Raw genomic sequence first — 27375 nt, forward strand, 5'->3', positions numbered from 1 at the left:
AGCGGTCAGGCCCCCTGAGTCCCCTTTCTCCAGGCTGAACACCCCAGCTCCCCCCGCCGCTCCTCACAGGGCTGGTGCCCCAGCCCCGTGCCCGTCCCTGGGGCGCTCCAGCCCCGCGGTGTCTGGGAGCGGGGGGCCCAGCACCGAACCCGGGGTCCCCGCTGCGGCCGCACCAGTGCCCAGCACAGGGGGACGGGCACTGCCCTGGGCCTGCTGGCCACGCGGTTTGGGACACGAGCCAGGGTGCTGTTGGCCACCTGGGCACACTGCCGGCCCATGCCCAGCCGGCCGTCAGCCAGCCCCCCCAGGCCCTTCCCCCCAGGCAGCTCCCTAGCCGCGCTGCCCCCAGCCTGTCGCGCTGCGTGGGGCTGGTGTGACCCGTGTGCAGGACCCGGCAGCGAGCCCTGGTGACCCTCACCCAGCTGCCCTCAGCCCAGCCTGCCCAGAGCCCTCTGCAGAGCCTTCCTGCCCTCCGGCAGATCAACGCTCCCCCTCCGACTTGGTGTCATCTGTAAACTTCCCGAGGGTGTGCTTGCTCGAGGGTGTGCTCGCTCGATCCCCTTGTCCAGACTCGATAAAGCCATCACATAGGACGATAAAGCTAAAGCCATCAAACAGGACGGACCCCAGCACTAAGCCCTGGGGACACACCGTGTGACTGGTCGCCATCTGGGTTGAACTCCATTTGCCACCGCTCTCCCAAGTTTTTTATCCAGTGAGCAATGCACCCACCCAAGCCCTAAGCAGCCAGTTTCTCCAGGAGCGCCCTGTGGGAAACGATGCCAAGGGCTTTACCTGAAGCCCAGCCAGCCCCCACCCACGGCTGGGTACCCAGAGAGCAACGGCTCCTACTATTAAGAGGCTGAGGCAGAGAAAGCATGAGGGACCTCAGCCTTTTCCTCATTGTCACTGTCCCCCCGCCCCATCCAATAAAGGATGGAGCTTCTACTTAAGTCTTCCTTTTGTTGCTAATGTATTTATAGAAACATTTTTAAACTATCTTTCACAGCAGTAGCCAGATTAAGGTAATTCTTGTTGCGTGCACTGGAGCACCTGAACCCATGCTGGTAATGGAAGGTTCTAGATGGGTTCATGAATAAGCTGAGCGACGTGAAACATTAAAACAGCACAGGTGTGCAGGTTGGACAGGCGAAACACCACTGTAGCCACAAAGATTATTAAAAAAATTTATTAACAGGAATGAAAAGCTGTAAACAAGAGCCAACAAAAATGGTAAGTCGCATGTAACGCCAAATCCTCTGGCTTGTTTGAATGCACTGAACAATTAATTCTTCATCGCTTGGTGGCAGTAAACGCCCATGTAAAAAGATGCCAAATAACAGTCCGAGGAGGAGCTTTGGGGCAAGGTCAGTGTGCAGGCACTGGGAGACCAGTCCTACAGATGGGACTTGGAACTGGGAGGGATGGGGCCGAGCCTGCCTTGGAGTTTGGGTCTAATGCCACGAACGCAGCTGTGATGTCTGCTGCGGCAGAGCCAGCTCCCAACAGGCATATTTAAAGTACTCCAGAGGGCAGCATTTACATCTTCCTTATTTAAATTAGGTTTTAAATTGCATTTAGTCCCACACTGATGGAGTAAGTTGAGAGCTGTCAGCTTTTTCTTCAAGACCGGCAGGACGCAAGGCTCTCCTGCCCTGCGAGGAGGAGGGAAGGCAGCGCCCTGATGGGAGCACTGGGAAAACTGCTGCTTATCTTTGCCTTTAGGGAGGGTCCCTGTGGGGCAGCGTGTCTGCGCAGCGATGGCACCTCGGGACACCTCAGATACCTCAGACACCTCGGGACGGGGGCTGCTGCTGCGCTGCTGGGGTCAGGCTGGGAAAACGCGGAGCCAAAGGCAGTCGGGGCACGGAGCTGTGCCGGAGCTGCCTGGCTGCTGTTCCCTGCCTCTGCCCGGTCAGCCCTTCCCGGCACAGCTGGGATACCAGCACACCAGTACCTAGGAAGCTCAGAACCATGGAAAATCCCTTTTTTTTTTCTTAACCTCAGCCAGCCAGTGCGTGCTACGCAGCCCAGGATGGGGATGGAGGTGGCTGTAAGATAAGCAGCTATATGTAGGGACACGCTGGTCGGGCAGCAGCCACAGGAGCACAGCCAAGCTCACCAAAGCAGCTTGAAACAGCCCGTCTTACAGATTCCTGCACACTTCTTGACAGCGCCTGCCTGAAAAACTTCCAGATCCTTCCCTGTGTTCTGTTGCTACTTGCAAGCAAACTTAAAGGAGTGCTTGTAGCAGGCATTGCCACCTTTTAGAGTGGGTCAAGGTGAAAATTTCAATCAGACAATTGAAAGACTTTGTCTCTCCCTAAAACGCTATTTAGGAAAAATGCTCCATTCTCAGTAGGTTTATTTTAGGATCCTTTTTCGTACTGTTACTGTGCTGGACCCCCTTTAAGCAGTAGCTGCTCACTTCCCTGTAGCTCACCAAGGAGCTCTGAATTGCATGCAGTAGAGGGTCTTTGGCCACGTCAGGAATGCAGCGCTGGAGCTAATGCCCTGAGCAAAACAAGGGGCAGGGCCACCTGAACCAACTGCTGGGAGAGCTGGTGCTTGGCTGGGGTGCTGGAGAATGTGTTATTTTATTTAAGGATGAAGGATGGGTTACATTATTTAAAGTGTTCCATTTAGGGCGGCATGGGGAGGTTCAGTGCAGCGGGCACCTGGTGTGTGTGTAATTTTCAAAGAAGAAAATGGCCAAAGGCCAAACACTTCAACCAAATTCAAATTTGTACTTAGGAGTGCAGCTTTTTTTTTTTTTTTTTTTAAAAAAAAAAAAAAAGCGCACCAAATGCCTGACACAGACCAAAGAGGTGAGCAGTCCATTGAAGAGAGCTGGCAGGAGAGTCTGAAACCTGCAAAATCAATGCCTACAGCCTTCCCCCAGCTTTCCTCAGTTAAAAGCTGTCCCAAGAGAACTTTGGAGATATCAAAGCATTGTTGCAGTCTAAAAACGCTACCACACTTACATGAAAGTATTTAGAATAAGCTGCAATACATTAGATTTCTTCTCAATTAAAGTACTAGGAACGGCAGAACCAAAGCCTTCGCCAACCAGTTAAACATTCAGGAAATCTCTGTACAACAGGTAGGTCAGCAGGAGCTCACTCGGACAGACAGCTAAGCTCTTGTCTTCTGCAGGGGAGAGGAGAAACCTTCATCGAGGAGGTGTCTTACACCATGCGCAAGTGGGACAGACAGAAGTAAGCAACTACAAAAACGGTTACCCTGAAAACGAGCCTTCCCTGCGTGCCCCAGGCCAGGGCTCTGAGCAGCTGCCTTCCAGGTACACGGGGGGAAAAAAGGGAATTCAGGACTTTTTCCTACCCAGATGTTTGGTGGGGAGAAGGCGTTTGTTCCCCTACCTCACACCGTAACTCTTACTAACGTTAAAGATGCCCCACCGTGCTCCTGGCTGCTGCTGAACAAGCGGAGACAGCCGGGTCTACCACCTGCCGCTGCGCCGGAGGGAGCAGCAGTGAGACCCCAGCCCCCAGCAGACCCTTCCCAAACGCCCACCTCCCACCTGCATCAGGATGAGCCAGGTGGGAGCGACCGGCGAGGACAGCCAAAGGGCTCACGGTGCAGATGGATGCGATGGGGGTTCAGGGAGCAGCGCCTGGCATGTGGCTGCAGCACAGCCAGTGCCCACCCCATCCCAGAGAGCTTTTTCTGCTGCTGCTTCATTCCCCATGTCTCAGCTTACCTTCTAGGCAGATACAGACACGACAGACAGACATGCACACATTGCCCACGAGGAGGGAGCGCGGCGCACAAACACTTGGCATGAGTCTCTGTACAATGCACCGAGCGCATTAGGACCTGCAGCAGCCGGAGCCTCTCACTTCCTTCTTCACGTAGTCGTGGAGCTTGAATTTGGGCTCGTTGGGCAGCTTCATGGACCTGTGCTTCAGTTCCCTGCGGGCAGGGGAGAAATGTGTTACTCTTCTGCCCTACGCTGCCTGCCCCAGCGTGGCTGGACCCAGCTTGGTCTAGATGGTTGGCTAAAGCTCCCCTGATGAGCGATTTCTCCTGTGAGATGGCAAGGACTTGCCAGCTGAAGGTGGGAGACCAAGGAACAAAAAGGTGGGTGACAGTGCCAGCCTTTATCTCCAAGACTGCTGTCCCCACCACGGGCGAGGCGCCCAGCACAGCTGCCACACCAGTCACTTACTTTGCAATGGCTGTGAACGCTAATTCGACATTGAGGCCACTTTTTGCGCTGGTCTCCATAAAGGGCACTCCGTACTCCTGTGGGACAAGACACATCGGCGTCAGAAATGTCAGCTGGGGTGTTCCCAGGGGCTCCCAACTCGCGCCAAGCCCGATGGAGACCAGTGCCGGCCACAGGAGCTCACACCCTGCCCTGGGAGAGGAGCGCTGCCGTGGGGGCCAGGAAAATCTAGTGAAGGTTCACAGGTCGGGCACTTCTTACACAACTTGGTAAATAGTTTTGGAAGACAAAGAAGCAGCAAACGTTAGTGGAAGCTTAGAGGAGGAAGAGCAGAAGAGGAGGGACAGCAAAAGGGAAGAAAAGCAAAGTACTCCCAAGAGGTATTTTGGGCCAGACAAAACCATTTAACTGCCATTAAAGCCAGTTAACCATTTCACTGGTGTACATCACCAAGTATGCACTGGTGTGCTCGCACATCCCTGGTCAGCGCATGCAACAACTAGCTCCATTGCAGCAACGGATACCTCACGTACCTTGGCTAATTTTTCTCCATCTTCCCTTTTCACCACTCTGTCCTGGGCTGAATCCACCTGCCGACAGTAACGACAAAGAGCAATTTGGGATGATTTGAGAGGTCACCAGTAGGTGACCCCTACATCCCCTCAGACCCTCCCCCGCCTGTGGCTGCAGCCCGGCTCCATCACAGGACCACCAGGTGAGGAAGAGGAGGCTCTGGCAAAGCCACGCAGCCAGGCTCACCTTGTTCCCCAGTAGCATGAGGACCACGTCTTGCTGTGCGTATTCATGGATCTCTGTCAGCCAAGCCTGGAGAGAGACAGCCAGAGAGGGGGGTGGGCAGCAGCTCTGGAGGGAGGAGGAGGATGGGGAGCTGCCCCAGTACCGGGCACCCTCACTGGGAAAGGCTGTCGCCCCAAGCACTACCGGAGGGCGTTACGTGGACACAGGGAAGAGGGGGCTGGGGGTCAGAGGCAGAACGAAAGGCCCAGCTCAGAGCTCAGCTGTGCGGGTGGGGAGCTGCAGGCTGGGAGCAGCCGGTCCACAGCCCCCGCAATTCAGCAGCACCCTGGGGAGAGGAGCTGCCCCTGCGGATCGGCAGGAGAAGCCAGCCAGCGACCAGGCTCCGAGGACACCCTTTCCCAGAGAGCCCTGTGGGCGAGTGGGCACCCCAGGGTGCCACTGAGTCCCCGGGGACCCACTTTGCCAAGCAAAGCCAGCGCTGTGCCTGCTGACCAGGTCCCCGTTTTCAAGGATAATGCAGCCTTTCATTCTGCAGCCCACTCTGTCTGACCACAGCCGCTTGTAGGACTTCAACCCAAACTCCCCCTCAGGTGAGACAGTCCAACTGTACCTTCTTTTGGAGGATAAGGCTGAGGGTTTGCTCTGGGACGTGCCCCATGCCCGTGTCCTGCACATGCTGCCCTCGTGCTGAGCACGCTCATCCCGGCAGGCTTGAACCTGCCTCCCTGAGCCATGGGGTGACTTCCCTGCCCTCTAATCCATCCTAATCTAATCAAACCTGCCCTAATTCCCTGTAATCCCTGACCCCGCGGTGCGAGCAGCCGTTTGCTGCCTCCCGGGTGGGCAGCGCTGCTGCAGCCCGTGCCCCGGCTCCCAGTGCCGACACAGGGCTTGTGGCAAGTGCCAGGTGGTCCCCACTCCACCACCGCTCCTTGCGCAGCAGCACCCTGCATCAGCACCCAGCATCAGCACCCTGCATCAGCACCCTGCCAGCCAGGGAAGTGAGGGATGATGCAGGATTAGAGCCTGTCACGGATGACACGCAGAAGCCCACCACATGTGGACGCAGCCCTGGGACCCCATGGCAGCCCAGCTGGGCTCAGGCCACTTGGCTCCATTGATGGGCTGGTCCAAGGGACACTCAGTCACTTCTGACAAACCCTCTCGGCTCCCTCCTGGCACTGCTCCCCCTCCATCCCTCTTTCCAGCACCTTGCAAATGCCTTGGGTGCTCATTCTTCCCTGTGGGGCCGCGTGTGCCCCACGGACATCCCTCCCATGTCCCCATGGGGCTGGGAGAGCTGATGCTGCAGGTGGGGCCACGTTACCCAGCAGTGTGAAACCTCCAAGTGATTATCAGTCTCATTGCAGCATCACCACCTCAGTGCAGACCCGCAGCCTGGTTAGCAACCAGCACTCGCTCTCCATTACGCCCGGCAGCAGATGCCTCTCCTTGAGCCAACCAGCTCCTCACAGGCTGGAAAATGCCACCACTGGCCAGTCCCAGCTTGCTGGAACCATTCCCAGTGCCAGTGACACGGGAGCAGGGTGGCAGGACTGTGGGCACAGGGCAGTGGCAGGCGCGGGGCTGCCGACAGAAGGATGCTCCAGGCATCCAGGACCAGGGAGTCAGGGGGTGGCAGATCACGGCTCCCTGCTCAGGGGTGTTAACGCCGCACAGCACCGCCTGCACTATTGAACAGGGTGGTTTTGCAGGCGCGCAGCCTGCTCGCTGCAGACACACAGGGTGTACTCTGTGTCCAGGACATGAGCAATTACGTCCTATTCATTCAAGGCTAATTGCTCCCCGGCCTCACGGCACTGCCAGTGCTGGCGTGGGTGGCCCCCAGCAGCCACACGAGGAGGGGACTCCGAGGCCAGTCCTCCTGCTCACCCCCCCCCCCCCCCCCAGCAACATGGCCACGAGCAGCATTTTTTCTGCTCCCACTCCCAGATTTAACAGCCCTCTGCTCTGACACTGCTCCCCAGCACCCCTGAAGCACCCATGCGGGGGCTCAGGGTCAGCTGGGGGGGGCTGAGTCTGTGGGAAGGGGCAGGCTCAGGCAGCACAAGGAACTCCGCAGAAGCCGGCAGGAAGGGCAGGTCTGCTGGGGGCCAGGAGCATGCAGCAGGATGCGGCCCCCTCGCCTGCTCACGCCTGGCACTACGGCGGGCAGGGGCAATGTGGTGCCCAAGCCCAACCCGTTGGGACCCGAAGGTGCAGAGGAAGATGAGGGAGCATGCCACTCAGTAAAGCTGCCCATGCTCATTTACCACAGCAAGCTCTCCAGCCGGTGCTAATTACACGCAGCATTAATTTGCTGGTGAAGTGAATGTGTCACCCCTTTTCTTTGCTAAGAAAGGGAAAACCTTCTCCACCTGTCCTCTGGTGTCCTTGTAGGCAGACCCACCGTGAGACAGGTGCTCGGCATGAACTACAGCCCTTCTGGAAACAACTGTGGCTCTGACCCCCAACATGTGCCTCCTGCAGCACGTACCCCTGCCCAGCGCTGACCCACTGCGACCCAGCCCGTTGCAGGCGAGGGACACGCGGCAGGCGCTGGGGCGTGCTGCCGTACCTGGATGTTGTCGAACGACGCTTTGTTGGTGACATCGTAGAGGAGGAGCAGGGCTGCAGAGAGAGGGATGGAGCGTCAGTGCCAGTGCTGGGCAGCAGCACGACCAAGCCCATGGCTCAGCACCAGCTCTGTGCCCCTCCCCCACTGCAGGTCATGCCTGGGGATGTGGTTTTAAAGCCCCGCTGAGGTCCCTGCTGTAAAATCTTAAGCAACATGCTTAAATCTACCACAGGGAATGCCTTAAACTCCCAGTGTTTGCACCTTGACATGCAGAGGCTCCTCCATCCTTGACGGCTGCTCCCTACGGGGAAACCACTCCAGTGATTGCCGACTCACCTGGCCTGGAGTGGTGGCCCGGGGCCCTGAGAGCCGGGAAGCGGGGTGGCCGTGCTTACCATGGGCATCGCGGTAGTAGGCATGGGTGACGCTGCGGAAGCGCTCCTGCCCGGCCGTGTCCCAGATCTGGAAGGCAGATGGGAGCAGAGGGGTCAAGCCACGACCCGCCGCTGGGCAGGCAGAGGGACCGCCCGGCACCAAAACCAGCACCAAACCCAATGGCACGGTGCAACCCCAGGAAGCTTCTTCAGCCTTTTGCTTCTAGGGAGAGTAATAGGAAAAATGACAAGTGGAACAAATATTGAAGCAGCACCTCCTTGCTCCTCAGCACGGGGAGACGATGGTGCGTGGCAAAGGGCTCCCGACATGTTCCTTAATCGAAAAATCCATCTAGCAGATGGATGTGTGGGGACTCGTTAATTTAATTTATCAGTTTTTAATGCAGCAATACATTTGCAGAGTGCTACGGTGGTTCTTAGAGGAAGATCAGCGCTAATGTCTTTATTGAGCTCCGGGCAAAGGGGTCAGAGAAACAGTTGGGTCTCAGGGGGGGCTGGAGCCGCTCTGGCTGGGGGCGGGGGGACACAAAACCTGCTGTGTGTCCTGCAGGCTGGATGCAGGCTGAGCCAGGGATGTGGATCCCTTCGGAGGATCTCCATCCCTCTCACCATCCTCTGGCTCTCCCAAAGCAGAAGCCACCTGGAAACGCCGGGCAAACCCCGCAGGTGCTGCTCTGGGCTCACCGACTCCAGCTGCAGTCACCGAGCAGTGAGGGGGCAGGGGGGCCGGGACGGGGGTTGCCATGATCCGACCAGCTCCCAGCTGGCTCCTGCCGAGGGGACAGAGCAGCTGAAACAGCTCATAAGGCTGTCCTGGGGTGGGAGAGGCGAAGGCAAAGGATGGAGATGGGGAACCTGCTTCTGGGGTGCCTCTCTGCCAAGGGGCTTTGGCCAGCCCCAAAACACCCAAGGAGGGGGGACGGACGGGGGGGGACGTGAGGGAGCTGTTACTGGGGCCACAGGGACGTACCTGCAGCTTCACCTTCACTCCATCCACCGTCAGCACCTTATTCTGAAAGAGAAGGGAAAGGCTGGTGAGGGGCAAGCATGGCTGTGGGATGCCGAGGACCCTGGGGAGATGCACACCCCGGCCCCCATCCCAGGCAGCATTTCCTCCCAAACCCTCGGGCTGAACTCCCCTCCCCGCTTTTTAAACTCGCATACATCGGTCCCGGTGCCTGTTGGAGACATCTGCACCCTGGCCCAGCCAGAAGCTCATTCCCTGCACCCACTGCAAGCTACAGATCTGTTTGGATACTTAAACCCTCGCGTCTGCAAGGCTGATTTAGTGCAGCGTGCGGCTCGGGCTAGAAGACCTCTGGCAATAAATTAATAGCACCAGCATCCCATCTTAATGGCCTTCAAAAGGCACAGCCAACTACTCCATATTCCGTCAGCAACTTAAAAATAACTCCTCTTCCTGCCGTTTATACTCATTTTTCTCTCCATGAGCACTGGTTTCTCTCTGTTTTTGTTCCCCCCACACTCACAGTTTTGCTTGTTTTTAGCAGGAAAGGTGGGAAGGAGGAGATGCCCCTCCATGCTGCCCTGCGGGGCTTTCCCCGAAGCCAAGGGATACTTGGGAGCACCAGGAGCTGCCCCGCAGAGCAGGGAGCAGCGTGGGGCCGTGGCGGGGAGCCCATCGTGCCCCTCTGGGTGGCTGTGCTGGCCAGCAAGGGCAGGGAACAGATCCTGACTGTGTCACAGAGCGACTGCCAGCCTGACAAGCTGCAGCAGGCTCTCCAAATACTAATCAAACGCAATCCTAAAGATCCAGCGGTCCCTGGGGAAGGAGCAGAGAAAAGATTAATTTGCCTGCTAGATCCACAGAAATTAGCACAGTAATTAGTAGGACGTGATGAAAACACAGCCAGGGAACAGCGCACCAGTGGGACGGGGCAGCTGTTTGCTGCTCTGGTGATGACCAGTTTAAATCCCATTTACTCCACAGCAGGCACATGGCCATGGGATGGCCAGGACTACCCAGAGCCTGGCTGGGCTCCACCAGCTTGGCCCTGCTCCCTGCCTTCCCCAGCACCGACCGGCAGGAGCACGGGCTCTGCCCTGGCTCACAGCCCCCAGCACTGGCCACACCACCAGCTCCAGTGCCACCAAAACCCTCCCAGGCAAACGGCAGCACACGTGTGCCGGGAGCCAGCCCCACGCATCCCATGCCACTCGGCACCAAGTACCAGGCACCTTGGGATGCTGGTGCCCAGCATCACCCCACCAGGACGGTGCCGGTGAGGGTCCTGTTGCTGTTTTGATGTCTTTAACTAGGGCAGAGGGAGCATCTCGGCTCTTGCACATCTACACTCACCAAACAGCGAGGATACGGGCGAGGAGGAGAGGGCAGGAGTGAGCCAGAGTGCTAAATTTACAGTCTGCTAAAGCAGGCGCAGGGGAGACGATCACGGTTTATAAATACCTTCAAAAGCAACAACTGAGACGAGGGAGCAAAGTGATTCACAGCCTGGGAGCGGTAAAAATAGGCAGCCAGGCTGTGGGGTGGGAGAGCCAAAAAGCACTCGGGGAGCCAGCTGGGGGCTCGGGACTGGCTTGTCGTGCCCCATGCACAGACCTGAGGCTTTGCCCAGGGCACGAAGCCGGGGCTGCTGAAGGCTCAAAGTACTTTGAACCGAGGGTTCCCACTGCCACGAGGTACTCACCGGCCCCTCGGCACGCCAGCTCCTGGGGGAGCACGGCCACGAGCCATCCCTGGGGTGGAAACACAGGCCACAGTGAACGCTGCTGAGAAAATCCAAGCAGAGGAGCACACCAGCAGACAGAACCATGCTGCCGGGCAGCCGTTTTGTGGGTGAGACAGGGCAGATTTACTTTCTGCAGAAGATCTGCTGTCTGAGCTCAGCTTGTCCCCCAAAACACCGGGTCCTGCCTGCAGGTCCTGGTGCCGCAGTGCTGGCACATGCCGTGAGGCACAGGGCTGGGAGCCCTGGGCTCTGCACGGTGCGATGCTCATCCAGATGCTGTCCCCCACCAGTGGCAACCAGCTGCCAAGCCACCAGCCGGGGACCATGCCAGGGGCTGCAGAGGGTGGAAAACACTCTGCATTTCCCCACTGGCCCCAGAGCTGCTCTGGATCTCAGCACAAGCACCAGCAGCCCCCACAGGTGACAAGGACACTTGGTGTGATGGTTGATGACAAGGGACAAGGACACTAGGAGCTTCACATCAAAACCAGCACCAAACAAGTGCCCTTCCCTGCACAGCCCCACCAGCACCTCCACCTCGGAGGAGAGTGCGCACCCAGGGGTGGCTGTGCCAAGGTGTGTGGCCGTGTCCCCAGTGTGGCCATGTTCCAGGGGTGACCAGCCAGTGGGAGCCAGGGGGAGGGAGGGAGAACATGGCCCCAGCCCTGAGCATGGACCAGCCAAGCCCAACAAAACACCAGGTGAGCAGCCAAAAACGCTGAAGCTCTGATGCTGCACCTCATGCACTGACCTCCACTTTAGGAACTTAATTAACAGTAAAGCTGGCAGCAGCAGGATTCATACTAATTGCGACTGACCTACATTCTAGTGGGGGGAAATGCTCAAACCTAATTAAAGCCTGCACGTGGACCCAGGTGCTGCTGGACCAGGCTGGGGAAAAAAAATGGATTCCCCAGGGTCTGGGTGTGGAAGAGAGCAGTGCTTCAGGGTGAGCAGTTGCAGAGATACTCCTGCAGGCAGCGGCCACAGCCAGAGCAGCAGCTCCTGCCTGCACCCCTGCCTGTACCCCTGCCTGCATCCCTGCCTGCCCCTGAGCACAGGGCAGCTGCAAAACAGCGGTGAAGAAGGCGAGCAGAAGGTGGGAGGAGTGGGGTGGGAAAAGGCAGGGGCTGCCGTCAGCAGCACACAGCAGCTCCCGCCAGTGCCACGTGAACCAGATGCCCAAGTCTTCCCCCACACCACGGCTAATAAACTTTCTAGCTTCCAATTATTACTGGTTTTTTTCAAGGAGCTGCAGTTCAATTCCATGCTCACAGCCCTTCAAAGGCACAGCTGGGGGGTTTAACTACCAATAAGCATCCAAAGACAAAAGACTTATGTGTGTCAGTGCAGTGAAACATGAAATACACTGCCAGGCCCAACAGCAAGGAGAGCGGTTGTGCTGCTCAAGGTTCATTCTCAATCTTGCACAGTTTAACATAATAGAGGTAATACTCACAGCAGGCCACCCGCTACAAAAGCGGGCAGGAAAGCCACCCCCACAACTCAGCTCTGTTGTTGCCCTTCACAATTTCAGTTTTTAATGTGTCCTTTTTCCTGGGGAGTCAACAATGTTATTAAAATATCTTCTAGCAGGGGATGCAGTAGAATGCCTGGAGTGCCTTTGTCGAAGGAACATGATGCTCGTAAGTTAAATAATCCTCAGGACGTCAGATAAATAAAGCTGGAACCTTACAGATGCAGGAAAAATTAAATTGCCAAGTGCAGATGGTCCTCAATTAAGAGCAGCATTAGCAACACACCAAGGGCACTGCTGGCTGCAGCCCTGGCGTGATCCCGCCCCAGCGACTGCACAAGAGCAGCGGGTCAGAGGCAGAAAGGAGAGAGCAAAGGTGCCTGCGGTGGAGCAAAACCTGCTGCTCCCTGAAACACGCACCCTGCCATGGACGATGCTCCCACCCAAACCACTGCCCCCACTGCCGGGCTACTGCCCTGCTCGGCTCTCCAGGCACTGCTGAGTGGCTGCACTTTGGGTAATGCCGCTCCCCTGGTGCTGGTGAACCTCACCGGGAGCAACCGGTGCCTCCCGGCACAGCTGCAGGCGCCTGAGCCCACACTGGTGAAAACTATAACCCAGGGTCAGCAACCGCATGACAGCCTGGCCTCCCCCAAGCTTTTCCACGCATTAACTCATTAATTAAAAGCCTTAAAAATTAAATTGGATACATGGATTAGCTCACTTCATAATTAATCTGACAAATGGAAAGCTGCTGGCTGACATCATTCAGGCTCCAACCAGGGGAGCCCCTCACCTGGCTCCCCGGCGCCTCTGATGGGTGCTGGCTCCAGCGATGCTGCCTAGGAGCACCCACCAGCACCCACCCCCCAGAGCATCCCCCATGCGGGTGGGTGCTGCTCAGATGGCACATCCCAGGCACAGCCGCATAAAAGCGAGAGGAGATGGGCAGCGCTGGGGGCCTGGCTGAGGGACCGCGGTGCGCCCAGCCCGCAGCCCCGCTTCTCCCCAAACTGTTGGCGTTGTTGCCTGGAAAGGAGGAGAGGAGAGGAACCCCGGGGCTGCGGGGTACCAGCAGGGGTGAGGGTACCCGTCCCTGTCGCTGCTGCCAGGGGCTGCAGCTGTGCCAGCGCCTGTGCCGCAGCAGGCTGATCCCCAGTGCTGGCGGGGGTCTGGCCCCTGGCCACCTCCATCTCCACTTTTATGATGGAAAGAAAAAAACCCCGCCAAATGTCATTAGTGTGCTTTGGAGGCAGCCCCTGCGGCCAACCAGGGGCGAGTTCCTGCAAAAAGGGGAAAAAATTGCATTAGCGAAAATACATCAAACCTGACCGAAGGCGGCTGGGCACTGGCTGGGTTAATTAGCGGCAGTAACGGCTCTGCTGTGGGCTGCGGGGCTGGCAGTGCCCTGGGCTGCGGGGCTGGCAGTGCCACCACTCAGCAAACCTCACCAGGGTGCACACTGTCAGGTCCCCATCGCTGTGGGGAGCGGGCAATACTTTGGGCATCCCTTTATGTTAGGAACCCAGGAAAAGAACTGCAGCACAGCAGGGGCGAGCTGGCTGAAGGGACGCTGGGGGACCCCAGTCCTGTGCCAAGGCAGGACCTGGATCCAAATTCCCACTCGGCAAAGCCCAAGGAGCCCCTGCTTCTGTGTGCACAAAATGCTCCTGTGCTGGGAGGAACTGCGCTGCAGTTGTGATGGGGCTACAGCAGACAGACAAACACCACCTCCAAAAGTGGCTGCAAAAATAGATTAAGGATCGATGTGGAAATCTGCCCAAACCAGCAGGACACTGCATTAAATTTGCTCACTAAAACCCTGAAGTTTTCCCACATACGTGTGTGCCACTGCCAGCAAGCTGGTCCTAGTGGCTCAGCATCTTCTCCAGCCACAGCAGCCTGGCTCAGGGACAGCCCGGCCCCTCGCCAAGGTCAGGGCTCCAGAAGCAGCCCCCCTTTCTGCTCCCTTGCTACAAGCAGGTCTGTAAAACCTTGGTCCCTCAAAATTAAAGGAGCCAAATTGGGTGATTTTTGAAACTGAAAATGAGAACATTTCATTTTCATTTGAGAAAACAAAAAAAACCAAACCAAACCACCAAAATGCAACCCCAAAACAAAACCAAACTGGCCAACATAGCCTGCCCAGAGGGGGGGTGCTGGGATGCTAGGACATGGGTCTGCCTCGGGTATGGACCATCCGAGCAGGCTCCACTGTGGAGCTGGAGCTTCTCTGAGTCTCCAGCCATGCATTATTTACGGCCTGGGTACAACCCCGGCATGGCACAGGGAGGACGACAGCAGCTCAGCACGAGCCCAGGGCCCCCGGGGGGGCACCCGGCAGGTTTGGCCTCTGCACCCCCAGCTGCGGGCTTCAGCAGCTGCACCCGGCAGCCCGGCACGGTGCCAGGGCGAGCACCACGCACGGCCATGCCCAAGGCCACCACAGCGAGCCCGACCTCCAGGAAAATGCTGCCCGGGGATTTTGTTGGTGCCACTGCCCCGGCAGCAGCTGGTTTTAAAACCTCCTGTTATTGCTGCTTGGGGGGTACCCGAAGGGATGAGAGCGGGAGGTGATATTGCTTGAGGACCAGCACTTCCGAAATCATGATCTCTTCAGCAAGACAATCAGTAACCAGGAATAAATATTTAAGTTTCAGCAACCATAAGCAGAGACCAGAGCAACAAGAAAGCAGCGCTAAGCTCTTCTCTTGACTTCGCACAGGATTTCAAAGCCTGGTATGGCAGGGCTGCTCATGGTGCAGTGCACGCATTCCTCCTGCCACGAAGCACCTCGCTGGAGCATGCAGCCAGCCCACCACCCCCAGCTCGGGAAAAACCCTTTTCAGAAGCACATTCCCTGCAAGAGAGGGGAGAGAACAGCCTGGCACGGTGCTGGAGCCTGCGGAAAGCTGCTGGGGATGGGGAGAGTGGGGCAGGGACGCGATATGGATGCAAGGATGTGCCACGGTGTGGCTGGATGTGGCCCTACTCCAGCCGTTCTGAGTTCCACTGGAGAATGGCCCAGGTACTGGGAAACATCTTCAGTGATCACCCTCCTCCTCAGCTGCGGAGCAGCTGTCCCATCATCAGCAATGTGCCCAAGCAGCCCTGCACGCATCCTTGGGGACGCCTGGGGAGACCCGGGGAGGCAGTGCACCCCACCACGGCTCCCTGTGCCTCGTCCCATAAATCCTCTGGCCACAGAGAAAACCTGACCATTCATCTTCCAGGGCAGGTGATTAATTTCCTCAGCAGCTCTGTGCATTTGCACTCTGCAGCTAAGAATAGAAACTTCTGACTTGTTTTTTTTCCCCCCAGGACTTGCACACTCCTGCCTGCAGCAGAGATGCTCCAGCACAGCCACGGATTCCCGGTGCCAAGATCCTTTCAGAAACGGTAGCGTGTCGGTGCTCACCGCTCAGGCCAACAGCAGACCCCACAAAAAGCAGACTAACGTGGCACCTTGCAGCAGACAGCACTTCTGATCTGCTCTGCTGCTGGAGCTGGCCCTACATGCCCTCCATCCTCCTCCTCCGAGGGGTCACCCCACCGTGACCCCTCTCCCGCTGCATGCCGGGTTCTGGCCAGGGCACAACCATCCCCACACGCTGCAGGCGAGGTGGGAGAAGCCACAAGCTCTGCCCTGTATAAATCACCCCAACCTGCGGTCTCCAGGTGGGCACAGACCCTCTGCGTGCCCTGCAGAGCCCCTCGCCTCCATGGGCAGCGCAGCCCCTTCCCCTCACCCTGTGGCACTCAGCGAACCCTGAGGGACGTCTGCAGCACTAGTCTTTGTCAAAAGCCAGCCATGTCCACTACATTAAAACACTATTAACATCTCCCTGGCTGCCAGCCCTGCAGGAGATAAGAGTCAAGGCTCTTGTTAGAGCAGACACACTGAAGAATTAGTGACTTATCATCTTCTGTTCACATCAGTCTGCAAATAAAAGGTTTTTCTGGCAAGAAGAGAACCCTGTCTTAGGGACAGATTAGAGGTAAGAGGATCTGGTTAGGATCATGGATTTCAAAATAAAGTCAGGCTCTGCTTCTTGGCATTGCCCGTGGCAGCCGTGTCCTGCAGCCAGCCAGCTCCCGGCACTGGTGGAGCTGAGTGGGGTGGGTGATGCTTCACTCCCCAGCCTGGCTGCTCCCCTGAACAGCAAGGAGTGTGCCTGGGATGACCAAGGGCACAGTTCCTTCGAGTAGGCACAGCCAGACCAGGCTCAGGCTAGTGACGCTTTTAAGCCCGACAGGCAGGAGACGTGGCCGTGCGAGGCTTTCAGACGTCCCCGCCACGCTGGGGCGAGCCTGTGCCCCCAGCCCCACAAGCAGCTAGGGAAACTGGGGCTTCCACCCTTGAAAATCCACAAGACAGGATCTGCTACGGCTGCCCTGGAGACCAGCCACACCACCAAAAAGGAGCAGGCAGAGGAAGGCTGCAGCCCATCCCTGCAGCTCCCGGGACCTCGGGTCCCGGCATCGGATGGAGCCCACAGCTGCATCCCCCCTCCCCACCTGGGGCCAGGCTGTGGCAGCTCCCCCACCACCCTGGGCTGCATTACTCACCCCTTCCATCTCTTTTTTTTTTTTTTACTTTATAATAGAAGAGATATTTTTAAAATTATTTGTGCTTACTTCTAAACCAGGCCGCCTTGGAAACAAAGGGGGCAGCGATGGCTCACGCAGACCTGTGCCAATGCCGAGAATAAGTAACGTGGCGCTCAACGTATTTATCTTCATTTTCTTCATCAAGGACATACTGCACTGCAAAGCGGAACAGGAATCTCTACAGAGCATTTATTGCGATATCATTTCTCATTTACAGCAAACACAGCGCCTGTCAATGCCGTGAGAATGAAAAATAGGTCATCAATTACTGTTATATGGGGAATTGTTTAATCTGGGGGGGAAATAAAGCCTTGCACAAGTTTTACGATCTTAAAGGCCTTTTCCAACCTAAACAATTCTACGTCGAAGAAGCCAGTCCTTGTGCCAGAAGTGCCGTTGTACCCAGCACTCCCACCCCAGCTGCCTCACTGCTCACCGGCCTCCCACCCTGTGCTTCACACTTGCCACAGCCCCGGTGACCACAGCCAGCCACGGGCTATGCACCCTGGCCCCACATCCTCCATCCTCCGCCACCTCCAAAGATGATAAATAGGACGATCCCTGCAGAAAAGCCACCCCAGAAAGGAGGGGACGTGATCTCAACTCAGCCTAGTTGTGTCCAGCCACAGGGTCCCAGGAATTGCATTCGAGCCCTGCACCAGCTGTCTCACTTCCACTAGGAAAGATTAATTTTTCCTGGTGTTATGCTTGGTCCAAGCATTTACCATTTGGCTTATCTCTGTCTAAAGAATATCATAATTTGGTTTTGGAGTTACAAAAGCAGCCCTCTGGGCAGCCCTGCCTGCCCTCGGTGTGATCCTGGCTATAAAACACAGCTCTCCTGGAGGCAGTGGGGTCACTGTGGTGGGAGGAAAATGCTGCTGAGAAAGGCTCGGCGCTTCCAGCCACCAGGATCTGCCGTGCACGGTGCAGCATGGTGTGTGCAATTAGCTGTACCTGTACCTGCAGGTTACAGGGCTTCTTCATATCAGAGGGACGGCACCTAAAGGGATGGAAACCTGCCCAAAGTTTCAGAGAAGATTTTTGCAATCCAATTAAAAAAAAGTCAGGTCTCAATATCCAGCAGCAAACATCCTGGCAGCATCTGGCAGTAACACAGCATCTTCTGCAGGCAACATTGCAAAGAGCATTATTGAATAGCACTTGTCATCCCTAAAAAAAAATAAAAAATAAAAAAAAAATTCCCCAAAAACCTGACAAACGAATCTGTAGCTTTTTATCACACACATGCACACACATCCTTCAGCTGCAGCCAAGGCAGACAGCTCCTGCTGCACAGCAAACCCGAGTCCAGCTGCAAAGGATGGAAGGAAAACAGAGTAGCTGAACAACTGTAATGGGATTTTCTAAAGTCCGCAAGAGTCCAGTGAGCGCCAGGGAACGGCACATGTCAGGCCTTGGTGCTCATGGACGCCCCAGCCCATTTCTGTCGCGGTGCAGCAGCTCCTGTGCACGGGGCAGGGCGGTGGCAGCAAGGGCTGAAGCGCGGTGAGCCCTGGCCCCCTCCCCACAGCACAGGACCCCCCCTCAGCCCTGTGGTTTCTTTCCAAAGTCCAAGTGACCAAACCAACCCTAAAACTAGCACAGCTCCTGCTGGCAAACTGACACCCTAAGTGCAGACGTTCTCCAGAAAACACCAGATGAAAATCTGCAGAGAAGCGTGGGCAGCCCCTGTCACCGCAGGGTCACTGTCACCTTTGCATGCTGGACGTGCTGACCGTGCTGTGCCGGCACGCTCACACCAGGGCGAAACGTGCCCTGGAGACAGTGAGGTGCTGAGGAAGCGTGGCACGCTCGGCACAGCGCCAGCACTTCCACGCTGCGCTGCCAAAACCACCCCAGTCAGGCAAACCAGTCTGGTTAAACCAACACCAGTGGTTGTGCTCCCAGCACCAGACAAGGCTGTGCCGGGCAGCAGAGCACGGCTGAAAGCCAGGACCGTGCGGGGCAATCACCCGGGGAGGTGAAACAGCCGGAATCCTCCCACCACGGGCACCGGGCGATGCGGGCGGCAGCACCAGGCTGGGAGGGCAGGGCAAGCGTGCTCCCGGACAGCCAGGCGCTGCTGCAGGCACAGGCGCTGGCAAATAAAACGGAACCAAAACCCACACACAGGTGCCTCTGTTTTTTTGTTGGACCAGGGAGATCCCTCAAAACGCTCGACTGCAGCCAGCAACTCAAGCCAGAGTGGCCAGTCCTCCAGAGAGGATTCCCATGTCTGTGCCGAGCCGCAGGGCTGATTCCCTGAAGAGTCAGCCGGGCCCCGGGGCTGCACCGCTCCCCACTCCCCTCCCTCAGCAAGACCCCCGGCACTGCCAGCCCACCGAGCCTTTGCAAGCGGTTTGACCTCATGCGTGTATTATTCAGGAGGGAACAACACATCTGCCATGCATTAACGCTTGCTCGGGAATTAAGTTATTTTAGGCATTGTCAAGTACTTCTCACATTAATTCATGCACATTTATCAGTGCAGCACATTAATATATTTAAGAAAGTTCGGGCTGAACTGCAATCCTACTTGCCGAACCGCGGCCCTGCAGGGAGCTGCCTCGCTGAGCTGCGATCTACCCTGAAGCAAAGGGGTACGGCACGCACCCCTGTTGGGGCAAGACCCAGCTCTCCAAGTTCAGCTCCTCATCACTAAATTGAATGCTCTCAGTGCTGTGCACCATGGCACAGGACCACGGCTGGCACCGCTCTTTGATTTTTGTGCATGTTCTGCATCCCGGAGCGGGGTGATGCTGCAGGAGCTGGTCCCTTCCCAGGAAAGGTGCTGCAGCAGAGTGCCAAGCACAACGCTCAGGCCTGGGAGTGCTTGTCCCCTGCAGCAGATCATGCTCCAGCGCCGTTGTGCTGGCACATTTTGGGTGTTTCTAGCCCTGCAGCTCTCTTGGGTCAGCAAAGCCTGAGGAGAGGCAGCAGCAATGAGCATCCCAGCACATGCTGCTGTTTAGCCGAGCACCACGTACCTACTGCAGTGACAGCAGGGACAGGGAGAGAGGACGGTCTCCTTCTTTTATTCCCCCTCCTCACAACACAAACCTCTGGTCTGGGGCAGAGAAAAGTGGGGTCACCCCTCTTAGGGCTCTGGCTCCCCCAGTTCTGCCACTGCTGTTTGCTGCTGTGCCTGCACCGTGGCAATGTGCTGCAGGGATGCCCCACAGAGATGCTCCATGGCAATACACTGCAGGGATGGGCTGCAGGGATGCCCCGTGGCAAGGCACCACTGGTATGCACCACGAGGATGCACGGCAGCACCCCTTCTCCCAAACACAGTGCAGCAGGGTTCACTGGGAAGCAATTCCCAGCCCTGCCCTGGTCCCATCACATCAGCCACATTTTCCGAAGCCATGTCGGCAAACTGGCAGGTCTAGGGAAGGAGTTGGGGAAGGAGCCTCCTGAGTGGGAGGACAGCGTGCCTGCGGGGCTCAGGGCCCAGCACCGTTCAAGCCGCTCAGGGCTGGCTTCAGGTCGCGTCTGCCTCGGCACTTAAAGGAAAAAGAAAAGCCCACTCATCTTAAACCTGGGATGCGTGATCTCCCGGGAACGCTTTTCTTTCCGAAAGCACTGACTCACGGGAGCCCAAGGAAGCCCACACCCACAGCGTGACGGCTTGAGATGCTGCACAGCCCCGACCCCACTCCCTCCACACCCCATGAGCACCCAGCACCCCACGGCCCCTCAGACCTTATGGAAACACCCAAGAATGCACAGTTACAGCAGAAAACAAATGCAACTGGTGATGGCTGCCAAGGGTGGCATGGCACAGCCGTCACAGCACTGGGGTCCCCCTCCCAGCCCTGCCCTGCTGCTCTGCCCAGCCTGGAGGGGCTAGCGCTGCCATGCTGGTGCCACGGGGGTGCACGGGCACACGGCACGGTGGGCTCGCTCCCAGAAAGCCGCAACCCTACCAACCCAGCCGCTGCCAGTCCTTCCCCGAGGCTGGCACAGCTTAGGGCTGCGTGGGCTGGCCGGCGCTGCTGCCAAAACCCGCGCCGCGCTCTAAAAATTGACACTGAGAGTAGCAACAATCCCTCGGTGTTTCCGCTGAGGCACGTGGCAAACGGGGCAATGCCGAACACAGTGAGCCGGCGGGGGCTCTGCAGCCAGTGGGGTGGGAGGGCAGGTACCCAGCCACGCTGGCGAAATGATGTCATCAACCCCGGAGAAACAGCTACCGCCCTGCAGCCCCCAAGAGCTGTGTGCTTAAGACTGGGGGGGGAGTAAACCCAAACAAATGAAAGCCCAGCCATCTGGCTGCACAAGTAGTGGGAAGGGCTCCCTGTGCACCCAGGAAAGGGACTGGACTGACCCTGCACCACCTGGGGCACTGAACCCCTGTTGCAGGATGGATGCTCATCCCAGGACCAGCCCCCTCCAACAAGGGGCTCCCCAGAGAGGGTCTTTGCTACAAACACCGCAGCACCGAGACTGGGCTGAATTATTCATCCAGCCATGAAAGTTGTGTTTTTCTTAGTCACAGGCTCAGAGGAAGCAGTGAGGCACAGAGGCGCTGGCGGGGACCTGCTGCCGTCGAGTGGCATGAGGGAAGCAAAACCCGGCAATTTGGATCAAATTCAGCATCACTGTCCAACAGAGGGAACGGTCATTGCCAGTGGGGGTCTGAGTTCACCGTGGGCGCTGGGACTCCCTGGATGCCTCCAGCAGCCTCCTACACTTGGCTTTGGGGGGAAGAAAAAAAAATTAAAATCATTAACAGGGAGTTGTTTCAAGGTTGAGAGCAAAGGGCACAGGCGTGCCGACACCAGCTGCTCTCCCTGGCACTACCAGGAGCCGAGGTCGGTCCAGCCCCATTATCGAGGAGGAGCAGGAGCATCGGCGCTGGGGCAGAAGCCCTCGCTCCTGGCACACATCGCACACGGCGGCGGCTCACTAATAACCACGTTAATGCCATAAAATGATGCGCGTCGGATGGCGGTGGCGGGGGGGGGGGGAGGGGGGGGCAGCCGCACGGTTGCCGTGGCAACGTACATTCGCACAAGCAAAGCTGGAGAAGCCAAAGCCTCCATTTCCCCAGCGTGTCACTTGGACCCAGAACATCACGGCTTGGCAGGGAGAAGGGGAACATCCCGAGACACGGGCAGGCTGGAACAGGGCTGCCGAGGGCTGGCTGGCCACAGGCAGGCCGCTCCACAGCGTCTGACCCAGGCAGGTCTGGCTGCACTGATGCAGCTGGGCACAGCTCCCCTCCTTTCAATAAATTAAATACAAAACCCCCACGCAAAATGAAACAAAGCCTGTCCAGGTGTTCACAACAGGACCGGCTGCATCCTCAGAAACGTGCTGCTGGCCTTACAGCCCCTAGAAGACAAGCTTTCCTGCCTGCTGACCCACCTGCAGGCAGCACTGACCCCAGACCACAAACCCCCTCCCCAGGCTGAAACCCTGAAGCAGCACCGAGGCCCCCAGACCTTTGTCAGGCTTCTCCCTGCCCCGAGAGCCGTGGACAGGGGGTAACGGGCATCACCCTTTAAAGCAGAAGGGCCACAATCTCCCAACACATATCAGTTATGATGAGGGAAAAATACTTTTTCCAATGCAAGCATAAAGATTTAATATTTGCTATTGCTTTTGAGAGGTTCTCCAGTTCTTCAGGGCAATGACTCTGATAGAAAATGCTGTATGCCTCTGTTAGACTACCAAAGAGGCACCGCTCCGCTGGAGACCCCTCGCCCGGGGAGCAGGAGCAGCCCCACCTCTCCGGGATGCAGCCAGCAGCACATACAGCGGCACCGCGGCTTTGCTCCCCTTCTCACTGGGCTGTGCGTGGGGCCCCACCAACAAAATGTTTTGCTTCCAAGGGCTCTGCAGGTATACGAGCCCTTGATCCCTAAATTTCCCCATTGCCATAGGAACACCGTCCCCCCACTGCCAGCCAAGGACAAGAGGACAACTGCCCAGACACACACCATGTGGCGGCTCCTTCCACCATGAACACAGCTCCAATCCTCTTGGATGGGATTGTTTTTTCCTTTTTTTTCCCACCTGGCACTTGCTGTTCCAGGCTTTGGAGCAGCCGATTGCTGCCCTTGATTTGCCATGCTGATGCTCAGCGTTACCATTGCAGAGCCCAACAAAAGCCCCATGGGTGGGACTGACCTGGCCCCTACCTCCACAGCTCATGTCTCTGCAGCCTTTGCAGACATGAGGAGGAAAGCGGTTCCTTGGGAAGAGGGTGAAGGGGTTTCAGGGAAGGATGATGCACAGTCAGCACCTGGTGAGCTCGGCAGGCACAGCTCACCCTGCACCAGCATTTCGGGACATCCCGCTGCAGCCCTTCCCAGCACTGCCGCCCTTCCCAGCACTGCCAAACCCGGGGCTGGCACATCGCTCTTCCCCGCGTGCACACGGAGATCACCAGCATCCACCCAAAGTCGGCTGGGGGCAAATAATTAATCAGTGGTAATGAAATGAGTCAGCAGCTCAGCAGAGAGGCAGCAAGAGCTCAGAGGGGATCACGGGGGCTGAGCCACGTGAGAGCCATGGGGCAGGGATGCCCCTAAATGCCCATCATGGAGGTGGCAGTGGGGGGCAGAGGCACCCCAAAGCCCACCCCCCCATGAGCCCAGCCACCTTCCCTCTGTTTTCAAAGAAAAACCCAATTCTGCACAGCTGAATTCAGTATTTTATCGCAAATAAAAGATGAAAGTGAAATTAAACCAAATCTATTCCATCAAATATTCAAACCATTTAGACTTACTCTAGAGCCGTTTAAATGTTTTATTGGCTATAAAATGCTCCCTCCCAGGCCCCAGCACCACGGGTGGACCCAGTGTAATGCCTGGCTCTGCACTGGGGCAGCTGATGCTCCAGCACCTGAACTGGCCACCCCAGAGCCAATTCCTCGCCTGGGACCATCCAGAGAGGTGCAGGCACACCGCATCCGTGCGCCCACAGCCTTCCTCCAGCACCAACCTCCTCCTCACCCCGCTCCTGCGCAGGGAGCCTGCTGCACTGCAGCAAAGTGGGGAGCGGGGCGTTGACCCACACCCCCAAAGACGTGGGGAAACGCCACCGGCTGCCGCAGAGGGGCCCCCAGCAGCAGCTCCACTGCAGCCACCCTCCCCCAGGGAGATGGGTGCTGCAGCAAGGATGCTTGCATGAGCGAGTCCATCACCCCGCACCCGTACCCAACTCTTCACCGGGCAGTTTGAAGCGCGGCCACCGAGCTGCCACCAAAAACTTACAACGATGAAGCAACACTTCCCTTCCCACGCCGCTGCAGGAAAGGGAGAAAAAAAGATAAAGGCATGGGAGGGCAGGCAGCTGTCCCCACAGCACGGTGGCATCCCCACACCAAAGACAGAGGACACACATGTCACCAGCCCCACGCAGCCAGGACTGCCCCTGCTGATGGCCTGGCCACCACGGGAGCTGGTGGCTCAGGGAGGGGACACTGCAGTGGCAACACACGTGCCCAGGCACCGCTTTGCAACCTGCCTCTGTGCTGCAGCGCAACTGGCCTTGAAAAAAAAGAAAGGATAAGAACTTAAGTCATTCTGGTGAGATGCTACAGGGCCCGGGAAGCGACTCAGCTCACGCTTTCCATACAGGCTGCAGGTGCGCAGGAGCTGCATTTTCCAGCTGAGTTGGCACCACGTTGGTCCCCATCCTGTAACGGGGTTTTGAGCTCCTGCACAGCTCTAACAAGGAGGATACAGAAGAAGGTTATAGAACAGCTTTACAATGTAATTCCTTCCACCAGCAGCTCCCAAGTGTGTTTTTTCCATCCCTGTGCCCTGGCTCTGCAGCTCCTAAGCAGCCAGACCTCCTGCCCTCTGTTTAAGCTAATTCCTTTTATTAAAATAAAAGCTAACACCTTTTATTCCAGCCATCCTGGACCAGGAGAGACCCGTGGGGACACCAGCTGTCAGCATGCACCAGGAGGCCACCAGTGCCCTTCCAGAAGCATCTTCCACGAAACCCCACATCCCCAGTGCTGTCGCTCTCAGCTGAAATGGATGCAAAATTTCACACCCAGATTAAACACCCGAGCTATTCTGGGTGGTGTTTCCCAGACACCGAGGGGGCGGGAGAGCCCCCGGCGCACCGGGAGCGGGGAAGGCACCTTCACACCATCCTGCAAACTGGTTGAGACTTTTCTTAACCAGGCTCTGGGTCTTGATGCCGCTCCAGCTGCTCATTTAAAGAGCAGCTCAAGCACTTCCCTGCTTTGAAGACATTCATCTTATTTCTTTTTGGCTTCTCCAAAGCAGGAATCGAGGCTGCTGTCCACTGGGATTCCCACCAGCACACGGGTGTTTGCAGCTTACCGGTGTGCTGCAGAACTGGGGCACACTGAAGAGGTTTATTATTTTTCAAATGCAAGAGCCAAAGAAACATGAATAAAATACTAGCAGATGTGAGAAAGCGGGTGCAGCCCGCCACAGTGCTGCTCACAGCATCTCTTGGCAACTGAGCCCCTGCATGCAAATGACAGGCTTCACTGACTGCAAAGCTGTGTCCCTCTGCAAGGGAGAGCAGCAGCTGAAAGCAAAGCAGGGCTCGGTTTCCCAGGAAAAATGGTTATTTACTCCCTCGAGAGCCTGTCCTGGGAGCGGGGAAGAGGAACCAGTAGCAGCTGTGGAGAAGCTGTCATCCTAAGAGTCCGACACGACATTAATCGATAAAATCCAGGTGCGTTCCAGCTAACAAGCGCCTGCCCTCCCTGTGAGAGCTCTCCCGGATCTGCCTCACCTGCTGCCGGGCTCAGAGCACCTGGTCCTTACAGCACCGGTGCTGGCATCTCACCTGCCCCCCCAATGCCGGGCAGAAGGGGTGGAAAGCATTGCAGGAAAGCTCCTCCGGCCACACGGAGCCCAGCTTTCCTTACAGTGAGAAATGCAGAAGTATGAAATCAACTACCAGCTTCTATTAAAATTCATACAGTAACCGGAGATGCAGAACAAGCCGATTTCAGACAAAAAGCTGCTGGAAACCCATAGCCAAGGTGGGCGCAGAGGCACCCCCTGCCCGCCCTGCCACGCCAGTGGCCGCACACGGCTCCTGCCCCGGCAGCCCGGCCAAGGGGCATCTGGCCCAAGTGACCCAGGTCTCCCAGGGGAAGGCCACCTCCCCTGCAGGGGTCCCCTGCGGTGCTCGGGCTCACAGTGCTGGGGACCAACCCAAACCCACCTGCCTGCAGCCCCTGCTGCCACACCGCACGGCAGTGTGCCAACAGGAGAGGCTGAACACTGCTTGATGCCCAGAGGCCCTTCCCTTGAACATTCAGGGCTAATTTTGTATAGAAAGACATGCTAGAATTAATTTATTTCCGTTTCTTTCTTCTGGCCTAAGCAGATCCCCTCCCACTTTTTCCAGATTGATCCATCGGAAAATTAGCCCTGCTAATGCTCCGTGCCAACCACCGAGATAAAAGCCAGCCCCTGGCTTTCAGACAGCTCCAGGTTGCACCAGCCCTTCAAAGAGAGGCACCACCGCAGGCCGGGCTGCAGCAGCACCCCAAGGACAGGGATGCAGGCACCTGCTGGGGACCCACAGATGCTCAGAGCATCCGCACCTCCCTCCCCTGAGTGCGCGGAGACCCAGGACCAGACTTGCCGAATCTAGACCATGGCCAGGGTTAGTTTGCACACCCTGCGGGGCTGGAACAAAGCTTTTCATCCCTCCTGCGAAGTTAGGCTCACTGAGGGAGCCAGCAGGCAGTCAGCAGCTGCTGTTTTGCCGACGGAAGGTGTGCGCGCACACACACACACGCACTACAGAAAATAAACAGGGATGCAACAAACCTCTTATGCAAAAAAACATATTATGTACTGCTGATTCCGCCCTCAGAGCAGCACAGGGCTGAATGTGATCAAGAGTCCTTAAAGCTCAGGGTCACCAGTGACAGTTTTTATTTACAGCGCACAGCAGCCGTCCCAGCGGGCAGATTAACTGCGGCACGGCCAAGGCTGGAGCAGGGAGCGCGGCTGGCTCGCTGTGCCAGAGTGGGCTGCAGCTGCGGTGGGGGAAGCTGTGCGTCCCCGCAGGGTTACAACCAGCAGAAACCTCTCCTGGGCACACTGGTGCAAACTGGTGGGCACCAAAGCCCAGCCTTCAAAGGAAAGACTCCCTGCGCCCAACTGACCGCTCGGGAAGCCCAAAGCTGTGCCAAAGCTCTCTCCTCCCGCAGCACCTGAGCATGCTTTGTGCCAGGAGGATGTCGGTTTGCTCCCTCTCCCTGGGGCAGCAAGAGAGGAGTGATACTGGTCCATACCTTGGAGAAAGCACAGACACGCCGCCCTGCTCCAAACCCCACCAGCAAAGCACTTCATAATGGTTTCATCCCACCGATTAACACAGAAACCATCTCCTCTGCTAATGCAAAGGAATTCACCAGCCCCTCTTCCCAGGGGGTAAAGGATCATCTTTAATTTTTTTTTCTTTTATGTTCTTCTCCTTTCAGGTCAAATTAGTACAACGCTCCTAACTCGCCCGACCCTGCGAAGCTCGGGACGGGGGGGGCTGTGAGCAGGGGGGCAGCCCCACGGAGCCCCGCTGCCAATGGGGAGGGGGCACACATTGCTCTTTGGTTTCTCGCTTTGTCAAGACATTGCTCCCCTTAGTTGGCTGTTAGAAGACAGAAGTACCGTTGGCTGTGCAGCGTTAAC

General features: G+C 57.1%; 1 protein-coding gene across 1 annotated transcript in view; it reads right to left on the reverse strand.

The window, feature by feature from the left end:
- Positions 1-1173: 1173 nt before the first annotated feature.
- Positions 1174-27375, reverse strand: part of RAB26 (RAB26, member RAS oncogene family) — a 32856-nt gene continuing 6654 nt past the window's right edge. Inside the window, exons 3-9 of the mRNA XM_037387047.1 lie at positions 8892-8933; positions 7922-7988; positions 7527-7579; positions 4949-5014; positions 4723-4779; positions 4190-4266; positions 1174-3933 (exon numbers count right to left, since the gene is read on the reverse strand). Coding sequence (XP_037242944.1) covers positions 3831-3933; positions 4190-4266; positions 4723-4779; positions 4949-5014; positions 7527-7579; positions 7922-7988; positions 8892-8933 — 465 coding nt within the window. The 3' untranslated portion in view covers positions 1174-3830. The remainder of the gene's footprint in view (positions 3934-4189; positions 4267-4722; positions 4780-4948; positions 5015-7526; positions 7580-7921; positions 7989-8891; positions 8934-27375) is intronic.

Source organism: Falco rusticolus, chromosome 4, assembly GCF_015220075.1.
Source record: "Falco rusticolus isolate bFalRus1 chromosome 4, bFalRus1.pri, whole genome shotgun sequence".
Classification (NCBI taxonomy): domain Eukaryota; kingdom Metazoa; phylum Chordata; class Aves; order Falconiformes; family Falconidae; genus Falco; species Falco rusticolus.